Source organism: Phoxinus phoxinus (assembly GCF_949152265.1).
Source record: "Phoxinus phoxinus genome assembly, chromosome: 1".
NCBI classification, from domain to species: Eukaryota; Metazoa; Chordata; class Actinopteri; order Cypriniformes; family Leuciscidae; genus Phoxinus; species Phoxinus phoxinus.
Window position 1 is genome coordinate 10037840 of NC_136876.1, and position 15657 is coordinate 10053496.

Genomic DNA, 15657 nt, shown 5'->3' on the forward strand with positions numbered 1-15657 from the left:
GATTTGTATTCAAATTCAAACAATCTTTCTCAAACCATTCAATACTGTTTATGCATCTGAAATCAAGCCAGTGACTAAAATATCAAATCGCATTGTTTCTCTTAGTAGGATAAAAAAAAATCTTATTTAAACTGATTAAAATGTATGCAGAAAGTGATCAAAGAACGCTCCATTTCCGATAGCCCAAGCTGTCAATCACACAACGTGAGTTTTTGGACACTTGCCAAAACTCATTACATTCTCAATGATGCTGTTACAATGCATAATGAAGCTCTTACTGTTCTTCATGTTTGCCTTTTTATTTGGTGGAAGTATTCGTGAGTGCAGAAATTGCCTAGAAATGCTGTAATCTTTTCATTCATGCGATCAACAGACCGTCTGCTCAATGGTCATCACTGCAACCTTTCATGTGATGGAATAGATCTAAATACTTAAACTTCTCACGATTCGTTAATCTTGATAGCTGTAAAAGTATTTGAGAGATTTCCACATGTAATGCTAGCTATTTAAATGCAAACATGTCAACCAATCACAGCAGTGGGCGTTTACACGTTTCACAGCAGACACGCCTCTTCAAACAGAGCGTTGAAATCTGAGGCTAAAATCAGTATACGAAAAATGGCTTTATCTAAATTGACAATTTTTCATGTAAAAATCATAGTAACATTATTAATAAAATAGTCCAGTTCATGACCCCTTTAACAGCTTTTAAGCCTGGGTAAGGAAGCATTTCACACTTGTAATTTAAAAAAGGGGTTAGCACTGCTTTTTACCTGGGGTTATGAAACCCAATTCTGGTTCTACCAGACACTTGTACATTTCTTTTGTACAGAGAGTCTGGCCTCTCTCCATTGACAAGCGTTAACTTCCTTGATTGCGGGTACTCTGTTGAAGTTTAAAACTATTGGATCTGCCCAGAGTCACTCTGGATCTAACCAATCGCTAACGTTTGGTCGTGACGTATGACGACTCAAACTAGTGCACGACCTCAACGTCATCGTTCTCAGCCACTCCTTCTGTTCGCTGATTTGACCTGCAAAAAATTGATCGGAGAAAACCCAAGAATACACCACAATCCCAGACCTAGTACTGAAGGAAAACGAAAATTGAGCGGAAGTACGTAGGAGGGCGGAGCCAGAATAATAAAACCCTTCTCTGGAGCATGATTAGCTCTGCTTGTATTGTGTTAACTCCACGTTGCGGTGCCAAACTTGTACAGTGTGAAGTGATGCGGTGTTAGAATGTTACAACTATGCTTAGCAACTGACAACTAATCGTGAGCCTTCTATTCACGCACTTTCGACAGTCACGGAAACACCGCGTGGTGTATGGGCATTTAGGAATGTGCAGTGTGAAACGACAGTTTATGAATAACCAGTGTTGTAAAGTTTTTCTTTCATCGAAGCAAGGACCAGTGAGACAGTTGGGATCGCGTTCAGAAGTTGTTATTTATTGAGCACGGCTGCGGGTTCGTCCAAAATCAGTCTAAAAACTAAACAGTTTACATTGTAGTTATATACCTTCTAACGGGGAGGGACTTCTGGGACTGGAATTTGACTGGAGGAGTTGATTCTATCAGGCGAAAAACCTGGATTGTAGGTTTTTTAGATTGCTCTAGAGAAACCGAACCAATCAGCTATTGTATTGCTAATCCAATCATCTTGATGCTTCAACGTCTGAGCTAGGAATCAGCATAACTATTCACATGCTGATTCTGGCCAGGAACTCCGGTTCCAAGGGCCATCCCAGAGCCATTAAAGACAAAAGGTGAAAATCTCCCCTACAGCTAGGCTGAAAAGGTGAGAATCTCAGTGATGCGACTCATTTAAAATACACTGGAGAAAACAGGAATTGCAACTTTGCAGCTTAACCTTAAAAGCTAAATACAATATTCTTTACCGTGATGTTATGTACGGAAGCACATTTGAAATAGACTCTTAAAATTTGTTATCCTTCACCAGGATTAAATGAAACACCCCTTTCTGCTGATTGGCCAACATCTAATCGTGCCGTCATCAGTTACTCAGTTATGCGCAACAGAATAATAGTAATACGGCCCGCTGCTACAGTTGTACGGATTATTAAAGCATTTATTGCAACTCCATGTCATCTCTCTAATGCAGTCATTTGACTTAAGACCGACGTTGATCTGCTTGATCAATGCAGAAATATTTTCTGAAAAAATCTGCAATTGCTGAAAAAATAAGCAATTTAACAAAAGTTAAGGGTCAAGAGCCCAAATAAAGCAAACGCTGATCACCATGATGACCTCAAACAAAACATTTTCAACCATCATCTCATCTACTGTTCTCCAGCATGATTTGAGAGGATCCAAAGGTCATCTTGAGCAATAAAAAAAAATCTGACTGTCTGTACAGAGTCACATGATCAATAATACTTATTTACTTGCACAGAAAAAGTAGAAACATTTTTGTTTAAGAAAATTCCAGGTTTAATGTATATTTTCAATTTGATTTCACACTTTTATTAACTAGTGCAGCCAAACAAGAGCTGCATTTACAGTAATTAAACTACAGTCTTCACATCCACTTTACAGAAACACAAAGTCGGTCACACAAAACAGGTGTGAAGATGTGTCTTAATGACCAAATATACAAACCAGGAATAATTTCACCACACAGATGGATCACAGATTTAATCAGATGTTAAATTTAACCCCTCTGATAAATCAAGTCATATTATAATAATAATTTCGGTTTTGCTTATCTACCCCGAAGTGATACAATTCTGTATCAAAATTTGAAGGCCAGACAAGTAGTTTGTTAAAGGTGCCATGTGTAAAAATTGAGGTAAACATATCCAAAAAATGAGCTACACGCATCAAAAGAATGAGAAGAAATAAGGGCAATGATGTCATAAAAAAATGTCAAGTTATAGTGCTGCAGAGATATCAACCTTAATTAGCATTAGCATTACTAGCCACGGCCCGACAGGTGTCGTAATACCAGTTTCGGCCATGGGAGGCGGTATGCGGGCAACATAACCACATGCCAACCTGCAATACACGAATAACTCGCACGGCTTGTGGGCGTACTTGAACCTGATGTCAATCGTGTGGACAGTACAGCCCACTACTTCATTTCAATTCAGGGAAGAGAGCGGAAGGATGGCTGAAGCCCTTGGCAAGAGACCCCTACCACCACCACCCGCTGCAGGGGAAAAAACACGCGCTCTGAAGCACAAATCAAATCAGATAAGAAAAGGACCGCTCGTCACGGTCCGGGCTCGAAAGCGCGGGGGGCGGCGAGCGAACTGCAGCGCATAGCCCTGTTTTACAACGTTCAGCACCCATTCTGACACGCCTGGGATCGCTTCCCATGCTTTCGCACGCATAGCTAGGGGCAGAATGGTCTCCGTGTTCTGACCGCCGCACTGCGCGGGTTCGAGAAACTGAAACGGAGGTATCAACGCGGCGCGCACGCCCTCGTTGTCTGAATATTGCTGCTCGCTGACGACAGCAGCCGGCTGTTTCACATTCAATGACTCGGTCGCTAAGGACGGAGAACAATTTGTGGCGCGAACAGGTCATTTGTAGCCTACTGTATCTTTCAGCAGTGTTCGTGTTTTTTTTTACTATAGTAGAGATGATCGGTTCTTGTGCGCTGTCTGATGTTGACCAATGATGTTGACAGAATGCTGTCTGTCAAATTAATTTAATTCAAACAATGTGTATATACAACTCAAAATGTAATATGAACAAAACGAATATGAACATATTCACTGGTAAAGGTGAAGGGGAGTAGCTTGAAGATGTCATGTTTCAAAATCACTTGACATCACCCAACGTTCCCCTGGAGGCAAAACGTCCTCTATTAGGCTTCGGCTATGGCTCTAGGGTTGTTGTGAAGGTAGGGGCGGAGCATAGAGACTATACCGTTTCTCGTCTGTTACTCTAGAGTAGACCAATTCACTTTATGGAGGTATACTGCCCCCATCTGGTATGGATGGTGGAGTATGACTTGATTTTTTTGCCAGACAATACACATGGCACCTTTAAGGCTTGGTTTTTTAGGGAATTACAAACATGCGCACATATATTCAAATGCGCAAAACTATAGAATGAATTCTTGATGCACACGTGAGCGCCATCAGCGTTTCTCACAGGTTTGCGTTTAAAGTCTGTTTAGAGAGAACGGTGTCATCTTAGCGGCCCCTAATTTAATAACTAATGATCGTTCAAAATTAAAAATAACTTTAGCTGGAAAATATCTTTATTCAAGAACCGCTATAAAGCCAAAACAATGTTACCTTAAATTATCCATTTATCTCTGTAAAGCAGCTTTGAAACAATCTACATTGTTTAAAGATGAAGATGACTTGTTTAAATGAAGATGACTTGACTTGACGTCCTCTGAAAGACATTTTTGGCCACAACCATCTCAATTTTTCTAGTTGTCCTTTTATATTTTTTCCAAAACCCCTTCCCAGTTTTTTGTCAACATGGAGGCATCCCCAAGATATACACCTTAATATTTAAAACCACCTTTATTCCACTCAAGTCCAGCAGGGAGTTTAAGAAGGCATCTACCTTCCCACTTTCCACCTATAGCTTCACTATTAATCCAGTTTACCAAACTGATTTATTATTACTTGCAGGGTGTCTACTTGTTCTTGATTTTTTATCATGACAACAATATCATCAGCATAAGCTGATAACTTAATTTAACATTCAGATTGCGGTATACTAATTCTTGATAACCAAACTCTCTTAGCGTCTGCCAGAGGTATTTATGCTCAACCCGGTCAAAAGCTTTTTCCTGGTCTAAGGAAATAAGACCAAAGTCTAGACCCAATGATCCAGAAATGTCTCTAATTAAATGAATATGGTCAAAAATAGACCAATTGGGAACACAGTATGTCTGGTCTACATGGATGACCCCACCAATCACTTCTCTCAATCTAATTGCTAAGGCTTTGGATAAGATCTTCATAAGATCTGACACAGGTCTCCAGTTCTTTATGTTTCCGAGGTCTCCTTTCTTCGGTAGAAGGGTGATCAAAGAATGCATATTTCTATTTTGGTCATTTTTCTTTTCAAGTCCAAAAAAAATTTGGTTGGGCCATCCATCGCTACACTTTGAAAGCGTGAGCGCACCAGAGCACCCTGTGCTTTAACACCCAACAAATCATCCAAAACTTTCTTTTTATCTTAAATTTAACACATTCTCTGTCTCTAACGGGTTTCCATTACATTTTGAATTTCAATTATTTCTCTCTCTAGATCTTCCAGAGATCGGGAAATGTCTATAGGAGCATTGAAAGTATACGGCACAGTTGCTGTATACAGTTTGCATTATCCCACCATTGCTTTATAGGATCAAACGATGACTTCCTATTCTTAAATTGTTTCCAACAATAGCCAAACACCTCACAAAGAAATGTATCCTGCAATAAAACAGTATTAAAGTGCCAATAAGCGCTTCTTGGCTTTACATTAGTAATAAAAACATTACAGCTGACTAAACCATGACCTGAAAAGCCTACATGTGAAATTGCACAATAATAATAATTTTTAATACATTTTTATTAAAATATTTTTTTATTTAAAGTCCAAAGTAGTCGATTGTCGAGTTCACGCGCATAGGTTTAGTTACCTATGATCACGCGCGTGAACTCGACAATCGACTACTGTGGACTTCGACCGAAAACAGGATGTAAATACAGGTATGTGCGCTGGCTGAAATAACATCATTTTTATTAATATCTTTCACATCTACTGCAGTCAGATTCACTCGTGTTCACTCTGAAGGAATCACTCAACATGGCTGGGCATTTGTAATGACACATCAAGGATGATAAGAGAAATAAAAGCAGGTTTAAAATTTGCCACATTCAAGTCAATAGGGTGCAAATTTTAAAAAGAGGATAACACAGTGTAGGCATCACCGATTACATGTGTCAGTGGCAGTATTGAGATGTGTTTTAAATCAATACCAGATAGAACTCAATTAACTCAATTAATTCCAGGTGGTGGTTAATCAATTAAATGAGCAAAATAAAGTTAGCATTCCCTGACAATTAAAAGTGTTTAAATATCCCTGCGTTCAGTGCAGAGGATTGAGAGAAGCAGCAGCAATAAACAGTGGTAGTGTAAGAGAAGCGCTCTAAGAATTGTGAAAGAGACTTGATTTAGGTTTGGTCTTGGATGATTTTTCCTCATGGCTGTGAGGGAGACTAGTGTTTGGAAAGGGCTCCTTTTAGCCCTTTTTCTCTTTGCTGTTGATGGACAGAAACCAGGGCCGTAAGTACTGTTAAATGTGATTTGAAGTGATCAAGCATTCTGTTGTCTGTTTTATGTTGTGATTAACTAAACTTTGTAGACGGTGAAAACTGTCTATGTGAACCGATTGAAACTTTTTCAGCGTCATTGTAAAAGATCACTACTCTTCATTTGTTGCTATCCAGTGATAAACTAGATGTCCTGTGGTTTCTGTATTGTTTCCACAGGTTATTCATGGTGACGTTCCCTGCAGTGATTGAGTCTGGATCTGATGCCAAATTATGCATATCCCTTCTGAAGCCCCAAGAGAGTCTCACAATGACAGTTTCTCTGCTTGATGAGAAAAACAGGACAACTCAACTTGTGCAGCAAGTTTCTTCAACATCGTTTCACCGCTGCTTTAGCTTCCAGGTCTGTCATGAGACGCATGTGCCTCTTTTTCTTTTTCGTCTAGTTTGTTATAAACTGAGTTTCTCCACAGGCTCCTCGAGTAGATAGAGAATTGGTGCAGAAGCTGAAGGTGGACGTTCAAGGGAAGGTCTTCAGAGCGACTGAGGAGAGGAAAGTCATGTTTAGACGTTACCTTCCTTTGACCTTCATCCAAACAGACAAACCCATCTACAATCCAGGACAAACTGGTGAGCTGTGAATGACCCTTGGTTTAATATTAGAGGTGTAGCAAAGTCCATTACGATACAAGTTTTGATCAAGTGCATTAATGTGAGTGTTGATTTCTTTGCAGTGAATTTCAGAGTTGTCACTATGGATGCCAGATTTGTGCCTTTTGATCAGATGGTAAGACCAGATGTTTCACCATATTGAGTTTTCTGGCCATTTCAGTGATCAGTGTGTTTGTTATTTTAAATGTTTAATATTCATTCCTTTGTCTCGCAGTACAATCTAGTGGTGGTAGAGGTGAGTGTGCTCCAGTGCAAGTCTTTTGAATGGGAGTCAATGCAGCTTTTTGTACTTTTGCTTTGTTTGCTTTTTTTCCTCTGAGCTGTTCATTGTTTTATTAGGATAATCATAATAACCGGATTGGTCAGTGGACAAATGTTTCCTCAACGGGGTGGATATTGCAGCTTTCTCACAAGTTAAACCCAGAGGCTCAAATAGGGATGTACTCACTAAAGGCTTTTATTGGAGACCGAACAATCTCCCAGGTTTTTGAGGTGAAAAAATATGGTAAGTCATTGTGTATAAACTGTGCAGCAGTTCAGTGACAGATCTGAGGTCTTGGTTCAAGTCGTTTGGTTTCTGGTTTAGTTTTGCCCAAGTTTGATGTGACCGTAAACACGCCACAGACGTACAGTGTTGCAGATGTGGGACTGAAAGTTGAGGCTTGTGCCAAGTAAGTAAATATTTATTTTCTTGTCTTGAAGTTGGTCTGTTCTTGATCTTGTTCCTTGTGATGTTTCTCAGATACACATATGGCCAACCTGTGCTTGGTCAAGCATTGGTGGAAGTGTGCCGTGAGCCGTTTCCATATGTTGTGGTTCCTGATTTGACCCGTCGTTGCCTGAATAAAACTGCAAAGGTTTGAATCCTGCCTTACAGTGGAGTTTTTCTTCTGCTTGTGCTTGACTTACAATGTGACTTTGTTCTGCTACCAGATGAATGACTCTGGCTGTGCCTCCCTTACCGTCGATACATCAGTGTTTTTCAACACCAAATTTGAAAATAATATGCAAGATACTTTTCTTGTAAATGTGAACGTCACTGAGGTGGGAACAGGTGAGATTGGCTGATCCAAACCAATGGCACTTGCTTTAAAGTTTGTTGGCTGTTCACTTTTCTATTGCATTCATCCACCCCATCCCCACTACCCCAGATGTAGTCATGTCAAAAGCTGCAACAGTGTCCATTACGTTTGAAGTTGGCAAAGTCACGTTTGTGGATCTCCCAGATTATTTTGAAACCGGATCAGTGATTAATGGAAAGGCAAGTAAATGTTAATTCCATGTCACAGGAGCATTCATATTGGTTCCCTTTCCTAACCTTGATCATTCCCAACAGATATCAGTGTCTCGTTTTGATGGGACTCCAATCGCAAACAAGGTGGTTTATCTCCTGGATGGTAACAGCTGGCCCAACAAACTGCTGCAGAATCTGACTACAAACCAGAAAGGACTTGTCACGTTCTCCCTCAGCACTGCTAATCTTCCTAAAGCTGCTCTCAATCTTGTGGTACGATTTGCTCGGTTTTGTGAAATGGACTTCTCCCAATCTCTCACATGTAACTGATTCAATTCGTTGTTTCCCAGGCAAGTGCGACTCCAGAGGTTGTTTATGGTTACAAATCGCCATACTTCACTACAGATACAAGGGTTGTTCAGCTTCTCCAAACTGCTTCTCCTGACAACCCATCATTTAGTGAACTGACTATAGTGAAGCTTGAGCAGCCGCTCAAATGTGGTGCTGCATTTCCAGTGACTGTCAAGTATTCTTTTGTTGGAGAGGCTGGTGACTATAGCACTGACATCATCTATATGGTGAGTGGACATTAGTTTTGTAGGTTTTTTTATTTTATTTTGTATTTTGTTCAGCACCTTTTATGCATTCATTTGTCTTGTCAGGTCATGTCCAGAGGATTAATTGTTCTCCATGGAATTCAGACAGTCATAGCAAGGGCTTCTAATACCGTCACAAGCGGCTCTGTGTCTTTCCAGCTGTCTGTCAGTGTCGATATGGCTCCAGCAGTGCATATTCTGGTCTACTGCGTTCTGCCCAGTGAGAATGTTGTTGTTGGTAGTGCATCATTTGAGACGGAAACATGTTTCCAAAACAAGGTATGATGTGCACTGGCATCTTCTGTCTTTAAGTGAGGAATGATGATGTATCCAATAGCCTGTCAATTTTTGTCCCAGGTGTCTCTACAGTTCTCTCCTGCTACGGCAGTTCCTGCGGAGGAAAGCATTCTGACGATCTCTGCTCAAGCAGGATCTCTGTGTGGCATCAGTGCTGTAGATCAGAGCATCCGGATCATGGAGCCAGGAAGACGTTTGAGTGCGGAAATGGTATGGTGTGCCTCAATCAGATTTCCTTTGTAGCGAATTGGCTTAAAATAAATATTAATAAATCACTACTTGTTATCAATTATAAATATTTTGATCAGTTAATAAAATTTAACTTTAATGTGGAAAAATGTAATATTACAATCAAGAAACCTGTTTGTCCCATGAACACTCTTTAACAGTTTAATTCTGAGAAATGTACATTTCTGGGGTATGGGAAATGTCTCCTACTGTACAGTACTACTCAAGAGCAAGTAGTCAAAATCTGCATGATTGGGGACTCCAGTATATGAGCATGAAACATGGACAACTTCATGTGTGACATGAACAAGACTTTAACTAGACTAAACTTAAACTACTCTTAACATACACATGCATATGCATGCAAGTTGTAGCATTGTTTGAAATTCAGCAGATCATCAGCCTTGAGCAAACAATTAGTTTAGTTACAACACGCCCTTTAAAGGGGTAAGGTTACTTAATGTATCAAATGAGACTTAGGTTTGTTACTTGCATGCCTCGCCCATTTGAATAAAACTGTCCTGATGCAATTTGAGGCTCCAGTTGATCTTTGCTGATGTCTTGATGAGAGAACCAGTGGGAATCAATCTTTGGTGACTGTAAAGACAAGGCCACAGCCTGGCACAAGCTTGGGGGTCCTTCGAAAACTTCTAGTTCAGCATCTTCACATCAGGATTTCTTAGACTTTATCGGATTTCTAAGACGTTATCTTGTTTTTGGGTTTTTTATTTAAAAGCGTGTGAAGATGTCACACCCTCTGGAGTCGTGTGAGCTAATTTGGAGGGAATTTCTTTTTGACCATTTGTTCTAGCAGGCCCTTGAATATGTAACTTGATTGACGCATTTGTATAAGAATCTTGATGATTATTTTCTAAACACCCAATGTAAAGTCTTAAGGCTTAATGTGTCCTGTAACTGTTTGCTGGATTATTCATTAAATATGGAGAATTGTCTGCTTTGGTCCAGATGCTACACCTTTTTAGACCTAAACTGAAGTGGGATTCTAATCCGATGTGTGCTACACTAAAATATTCAGTTTACTGCAGATCAAAGACAGGGAAAACCCTGTCATGCCATCATTGAACGAATTTAACCAAATCGAAGACATTTGTCCTTTTTTAAAATGTCTTTGACTTTTGAAGACCAATGTGTGAGACTTAATACTAGAAGACCACTTTCTCTCTATGTTCTCAGGTGTTCAACTTGCTCCCAGTGCGATCACTATCTGAATATCCATATGAAGTTGAGGATGAACAGGAGTGCATAAATGTTCGAGCCCGTCGGGCTGTTCCTACAGACCAAGCCTATGAAACCTTCAAGGTATAAAACTGTTCATTATCCTGTTTAATAAATTCACCTTAATCTTCAAATGTTTTTCTCTTGCCTGACAGAGCATGGGGATGAAGGTTGCCACAAATTTGCCTATCAGAGTACCTCAGTGTGTCATGTACAGAGGCCTGAATTATTATCGTAACTTCCATGATGGTATGTCAGTTTGTTTCTTGCGCTCATATTTCCACATGACTTCATAGATTCCTTACTTTTATTATAGTTTGTAGCTTCTGTGACCTGAAACTGCAAGCCATTTGGAAACTTAAAATTGCTGTTATCTTTCAGTAATGTATTATCGTTATCCTGGAGCCATGGCTATGGCTGGAATGGCTCCTCCAGTAGCTGAAAGTGCTGGAGGTGACGCTTCCTCTTTTGATGTGACCATCAGGACTTACTTTCCAGAAACCTGGATCTGGCAGCTTGCTCAAGTGGGGTTTGTAAAACCTTTTGTAACATCTAAAGCTACTTTCCCACAGTCTTTACTTCTGTTTATAGTTGTGTCCTTTTTTTTCTTCAGAGCGACTGGATCCACACGAGTTCCCCTCACTGTACCTGATACCATCACCACATGGGAGACTGAGGCATTCTGCCTGTCTTCCAAAGGTTTTGGTCTTGCTCCTCCTGCTCTGCTGACGGTCTTCCAGCCCTTCTTCCTGGAGCTCTCGCTGCCATACTCCATCGTCCGCGGGGAGTCTTTTGATCTGAAGGCCACGGTCTTCAGCTATCTGTCCAAGTGCATCATGGTCTGTCATGGTTTCTTTATATACTGTAATGGATATGTATAGAGAAGGTCATGTGTCTTTTCTCCATGTGCTTTTTTTTTTTCATTGGCAGGTTAAAGTAACTCCAGCTTCATCCATGGACTTCACTCTTAAACCCTATACTGATCCGTATTCATCCTGTATTTGTGGCAATGGGAGAAAGACCTTCAATTGGGTCCTCTCAGTGTCTGTTCTTGGTCAGTTTTGGACGTCTGTTACCAAATTTAAATTTTGTGGTGTTGCTCACTTCCTGTCTGTCACTGCAGGAGCTGTCAATGTGACTGTCAATGCTTCAGCTGAACCATCCCAGACTCGATGTGGCACTGAGGTTGTGACCGTGCCGACAAGAGGACGCATTGACGTAGTCACTCGAAGTCTACTTGTCCTGGCAAGTGTTACCAGCCTTCTGGAGTTTGATCATGGATCTCATGCGGCTTTACTGATGTTGTGTTTTGCGTTTATAGCCTGAAGGAGTTGAAAGGACAAACACCCAGAGTTGGTTACTGTGTCCAAAGGGTTTGTTTGCACTCAATGTTTCCCCAAAACCTTCTCCCTGTATAGCCAAACATTAGCCTAGCACTCAATGCTGATCCATTTTGTTCGGTTTGCAGGAAAAGTTCTTTCTGAAGACGTGACTCTGACGTTTCCGACAAATGTGGTTCAAGGATCAGCTAGATGCTCAGTTTCAGTTCTTGGTACAGCATTTCATGGAGTAGAAACTGACACAAATGTTTGGCGGAATAACTGTTTCTGATTTGGGTTTTATGCTTTACATCCTTGTAGGGGACATAATGGGACGTGCACTGAAGAATCTAGATGGGTTATTACGGATGCCATCTGGCTGTGGAGAACAGAATATGATCATTCTTGCTCCGAATATTTACATCCTGCTGTACCTGGAAGTAACAGGGCAACTGACCGCAGCCATCCGAGAGACCACCACAGGCTACCTTCAGAGTGGTATGGGCGAGCAGATCCATTTTTAGTGTTGTGGAGACTAAATTTTAATGACTTTAGTCTTTGATTCCCATCGAAGTTGTCAAGACTCTCTTATAAGCTCATCCCCTGCCACTGTTCTTTCTTTTGAACAGGATACCAAGGACAACTAAACTACAGGCACAGTGATGGATCATTCAGCACATTTGGTTATGATGCATCCAATACATGGTTAGTTTCATACTAATATTCTAGTGTAACCTTTGTCATAAGTGGTTTGTTCAGTTTAACAACTTCCTCCACTGCCAGGTTGACCGCCTTTGTCTTGAGGTCTTTTGGTCTAGCGAAGCGTTTCATCTTCATTGATCCGAATGTCCTTCAGAGTGCAAAGGACTGGCTAATAAGCCGGCAGGGTTCAAATGGTTGTCTCATGCAACAGGGAACTTTGTACCACAACGACATGAAGGTACATGTGTTATCAAGTGCACCTTAACCATAAACCTTCCAAGATTGTTTTTAATCTATGTGCTGGTGTTTTAGGGTGGAGTTGGTGATAACGTGACCATGACTGCCTACATTGTTGCATCGCTGCTTGAGCTAGGCATCCCCACCACTGTAAAAACTTATCCAGTAGTTGTAAACTCCTTGCATATTGCCTTTTTCTGGCTGTTGTCTGACACCTGCTTTGCTTTTAGGATTCTGTCATTGCCAACGCTTTGTCATGCTTGAGGCCTGTCGTTGGGAACCTGGGAAACACTTATGCCACGGCTCTGCTGACCTACACCTTCAGTCTGGCTGGAGAGACCACCACTCGATCACAGCTTCTAACAACCTTGAACAAAGTTGCCATTTCTGAAGGTAAGATTTACCAGCCTCTTGTTTGTTCATCAAGTTCTTTGTAATCAACTTCCTCCCATCTCATCCTAAGGCACTAAGCTCCATTGGTCTCAGACGACATCTGGTGATACTATGGCAGTGGAGATCAGCTCTTACGTGCTGCTAGCGGTTCTCGCTGTTCAGCCTCTCACGACGGCTAATCTGGGTTATGCTAACCGCATTGTCAACTGGCTCGTGGCCCAGCAGAATCCCTATGGAGGCTTCTCCTCCACCCAGGTGCCTCTGACCACCAAACATGAGTGCAATCATTTATGAGGAGATTTTTAATCTGGTGCTTGTTTTTAGGATACAGTGGTGGCTCTTCAGGCTCTGTCTGTGTACGCTGCTCAAGTGTTCAGCTTGGATGGCTCCAGCACTGTTACTGTACAGTCCTCAGTACTGGGAGGAGACTCTTATAGCTTCGATGTGAATCGGGACAACAAGCTGCTGTATCAGGAGAAGCCGCTGAAGAACGTTCCTGGCAAATATAGTGTTAAAGCATCAGGATCCACTTGTGTTTCTGTGCAGGTCCGTATCTTAACCTTCTCTATTTCTGTTTCTTTTGTGCACATTCAAATCTGATTAGTCTTGTCTGCCCGGTGCTCATACCGTAGGTGGCGTGTTTCTACAACATCCCAACACCCGTTAAAGTCTCCAGGACACTGATTGTTGAAGCGAAGGTGACTGGAGACTGCAGACCGCTTGGGTCTAATCTTATGTTGAACTTCACAGTGAAGTAAGAATAGCTTTGGCTTTGTGTCCTGAAACCATCTCTTGTTTGACTCATTCAAAAGGATGCTGCATTCTTGATTCTGTTGATCTAAACCTCTATTCCCAACCACTGTCATTCAGATACAACGGTGTAAAAGCAAGCACTAACATGGTTCTAGTTGACATTAAGCTTCTGTCAGGCTTCACAGCAGATACGTCACTGGTTCGTAGGTTTAAGATTTAGAAAGTTCCAAGATGCTTGAAGCTCCTTCAGATGTGATTGTGTCTGTAAATTATGGTCTTTTCCTCAGCTTGGATCTCCACCCCAATCGTTCGTCCCGCTAGTGGAGCGAGTTGATGTTGAAGATGATCATGTCCTAATATATCTGAAAGAGGTAAGACTGTGTACACTGGGTATATTACTAGCTGCCATCTCGATTGTGGTGTATGTGCTATTCATCCTTTCCCCCAGGTTCTCAAAGGCGTCCCCATGAGTTACACTCTGCAGCTGAAACAGGTTCTTGCAGTAAAAAATATCAAGCCAGCAGTCATCAACGTTTATGACTACTATCAGACAAGTATGCTTTCATCCTAATCATTCATTGCTCTGGCTGAATTCACCATTGAACATGATCCAGTTAATTTCATGTTCCTTTTTCAGGTGATTCGTTTGAGACCACCTACACGTCTCCCTGTCCATGATTTGATTCAGTACTGGCTGTAGGATATGTGCCTTAATAAAACTGCTTTTATACAATCAGTCCTTTTGTTGCTTTTTTTATTTATTTGAACATTTGTTTGAATCAGGAATTTGCAGTGTTCATGAGGTTATATTTGTCCTGTGACTTCAAATCCTTAACTTTGCTCACTCAGGCAGTGCCTGTTCTAGTTTGTGTTCAGCTGCAATGATGAACTCAATAACTATTGCTGTGCTTTACTACAATTGGAGAGGAAGAGCTAAATAAACTGATTGCATCTAAACCAGAATGTTTACTATATCGAATACCCACCAATTACTGAAACAGTTGTTACCTGTAGCAGAAGAGCCTCTTCTCAATATTAATTTGTCTTTATTTACAGGTCATGTCCCAAGACTGCTCAAGCTGACAGTTATTAAGCCTCTCATTAAGAAACAATTAGATCCAAATTAATTGGCAAATTACAGACCCATTTCAAATCTTCCATGTCTAAAATACTAAAGTCATGTTTGCTCATTTGTGATTTCAATCTGGATTCAGGCCCCATCATAGAACAGAAACTGCGCTCATTAGAATTACAAATGACTGACTTCTGACCAAGTCTCTCTCAATACTAGTTGATCTTAGCGTGGCATTATGGATCATAACATACTCTTAGATCGACTACAAAAATACAGTACATGTATTCAGGGACTGGCATTAAGGTGGTTTAGATATACCTGTCAGACATTACCATTTTTGTCTATTTAAACTGAAAAATCTAAGATAACAACAGTGCCTCAAAGATCTGCGTTAGGCCCACTTATATATATATATATATTTTTTTTTTAATCTTTTTATTGGAGAATCAAGGATGTTACATTTTACAGGAAATAAAACAGTTCTCCAGATTCATTTTTATCTTAAACTACTAAAACCTTATACACCCCCCCCCCCCCCAAAAAAAAAAAAAAAAAAAACTTAATGGCAACCCTTCCCACCCCCCATATTTTGACAACATTCTGGAAAAACAATCTTTTTCTATTTTGTTTGTTACACAGTACTTCAAAAAAGTTTAAGGATCTACA

At 40.7% G+C, this 15657-nt stretch overlaps 1 protein-coding gene across 1 annotated transcript; it reads left to right on the top strand.

The window, feature by feature from the left end:
* The first annotated feature begins 6034 nt into the window (after positions 1–6034).
* LOC307000155 (alpha-2-macroglobulin-like) lies at positions 6035–14670 on the top strand. Its single transcript, XM_079615513.1, has 34 exons — positions 6035–6262; positions 6469–6652; positions 6723–6879; positions 6984–7036; positions 7136–7156; positions 7261–7426; positions 7508–7592; positions 7664–7778; positions 7855–7975; positions 8073–8182; positions 8258–8428; positions 8506–8733; positions 8818–9030; positions 9109–9258; positions 10471–10596; positions 10668–10761; positions 10894–11041; positions 11126–11351; positions 11443–11566; positions 11636–11757; positions 11834–11885; positions 11981–12064; positions 12153–12329; positions 12461–12536; positions 12615–12771; positions 12846–12920; positions 13001–13163; positions 13234–13418; positions 13488–13709; positions 13796–13917; positions 14034–14115; positions 14204–14287; positions 14365–14470; positions 14554–14670. The coding sequence occupies exons 1-34, from the start codon at positions 6180–6182 to the stop codon at positions 14592–14594; spliced, it is 4323 nt and encodes a 1440-aa protein (XP_079471639.1). The 5' UTR covers positions 6035–6179; the 3' UTR covers positions 14595–14670.
* Positions 14671–15657: the final 987 nt, after the last annotated feature.

What these genes read in the sequence shown, in the direction of transcription:
- LOC307000155 (XM_079615513.1), top strand. Translation starts at nt 6,180, where the DNA reads ATGGCTGTGAGGGAGACTAGTGTTTGGAAAGGGCTCCTTTTAGCCCTT. An exon ending in GCCTGAATAAAACTGCAAAG is followed by an intron (nt 7,779 to 7,854) that starts GTTTGAATCCTG and finishes TTCTGCTACCAG; the next exon opens with ATGAATGACTCTGGCTGTGC. An exon ending in AGCTAGGCATCCCCACCACT is followed by an intron (nt 12,921 to 13,000) that starts GTAAAAACTTAT and finishes CTTTGCTTTTAG; the next exon opens with GATTCTGTCATTGCCAACGC.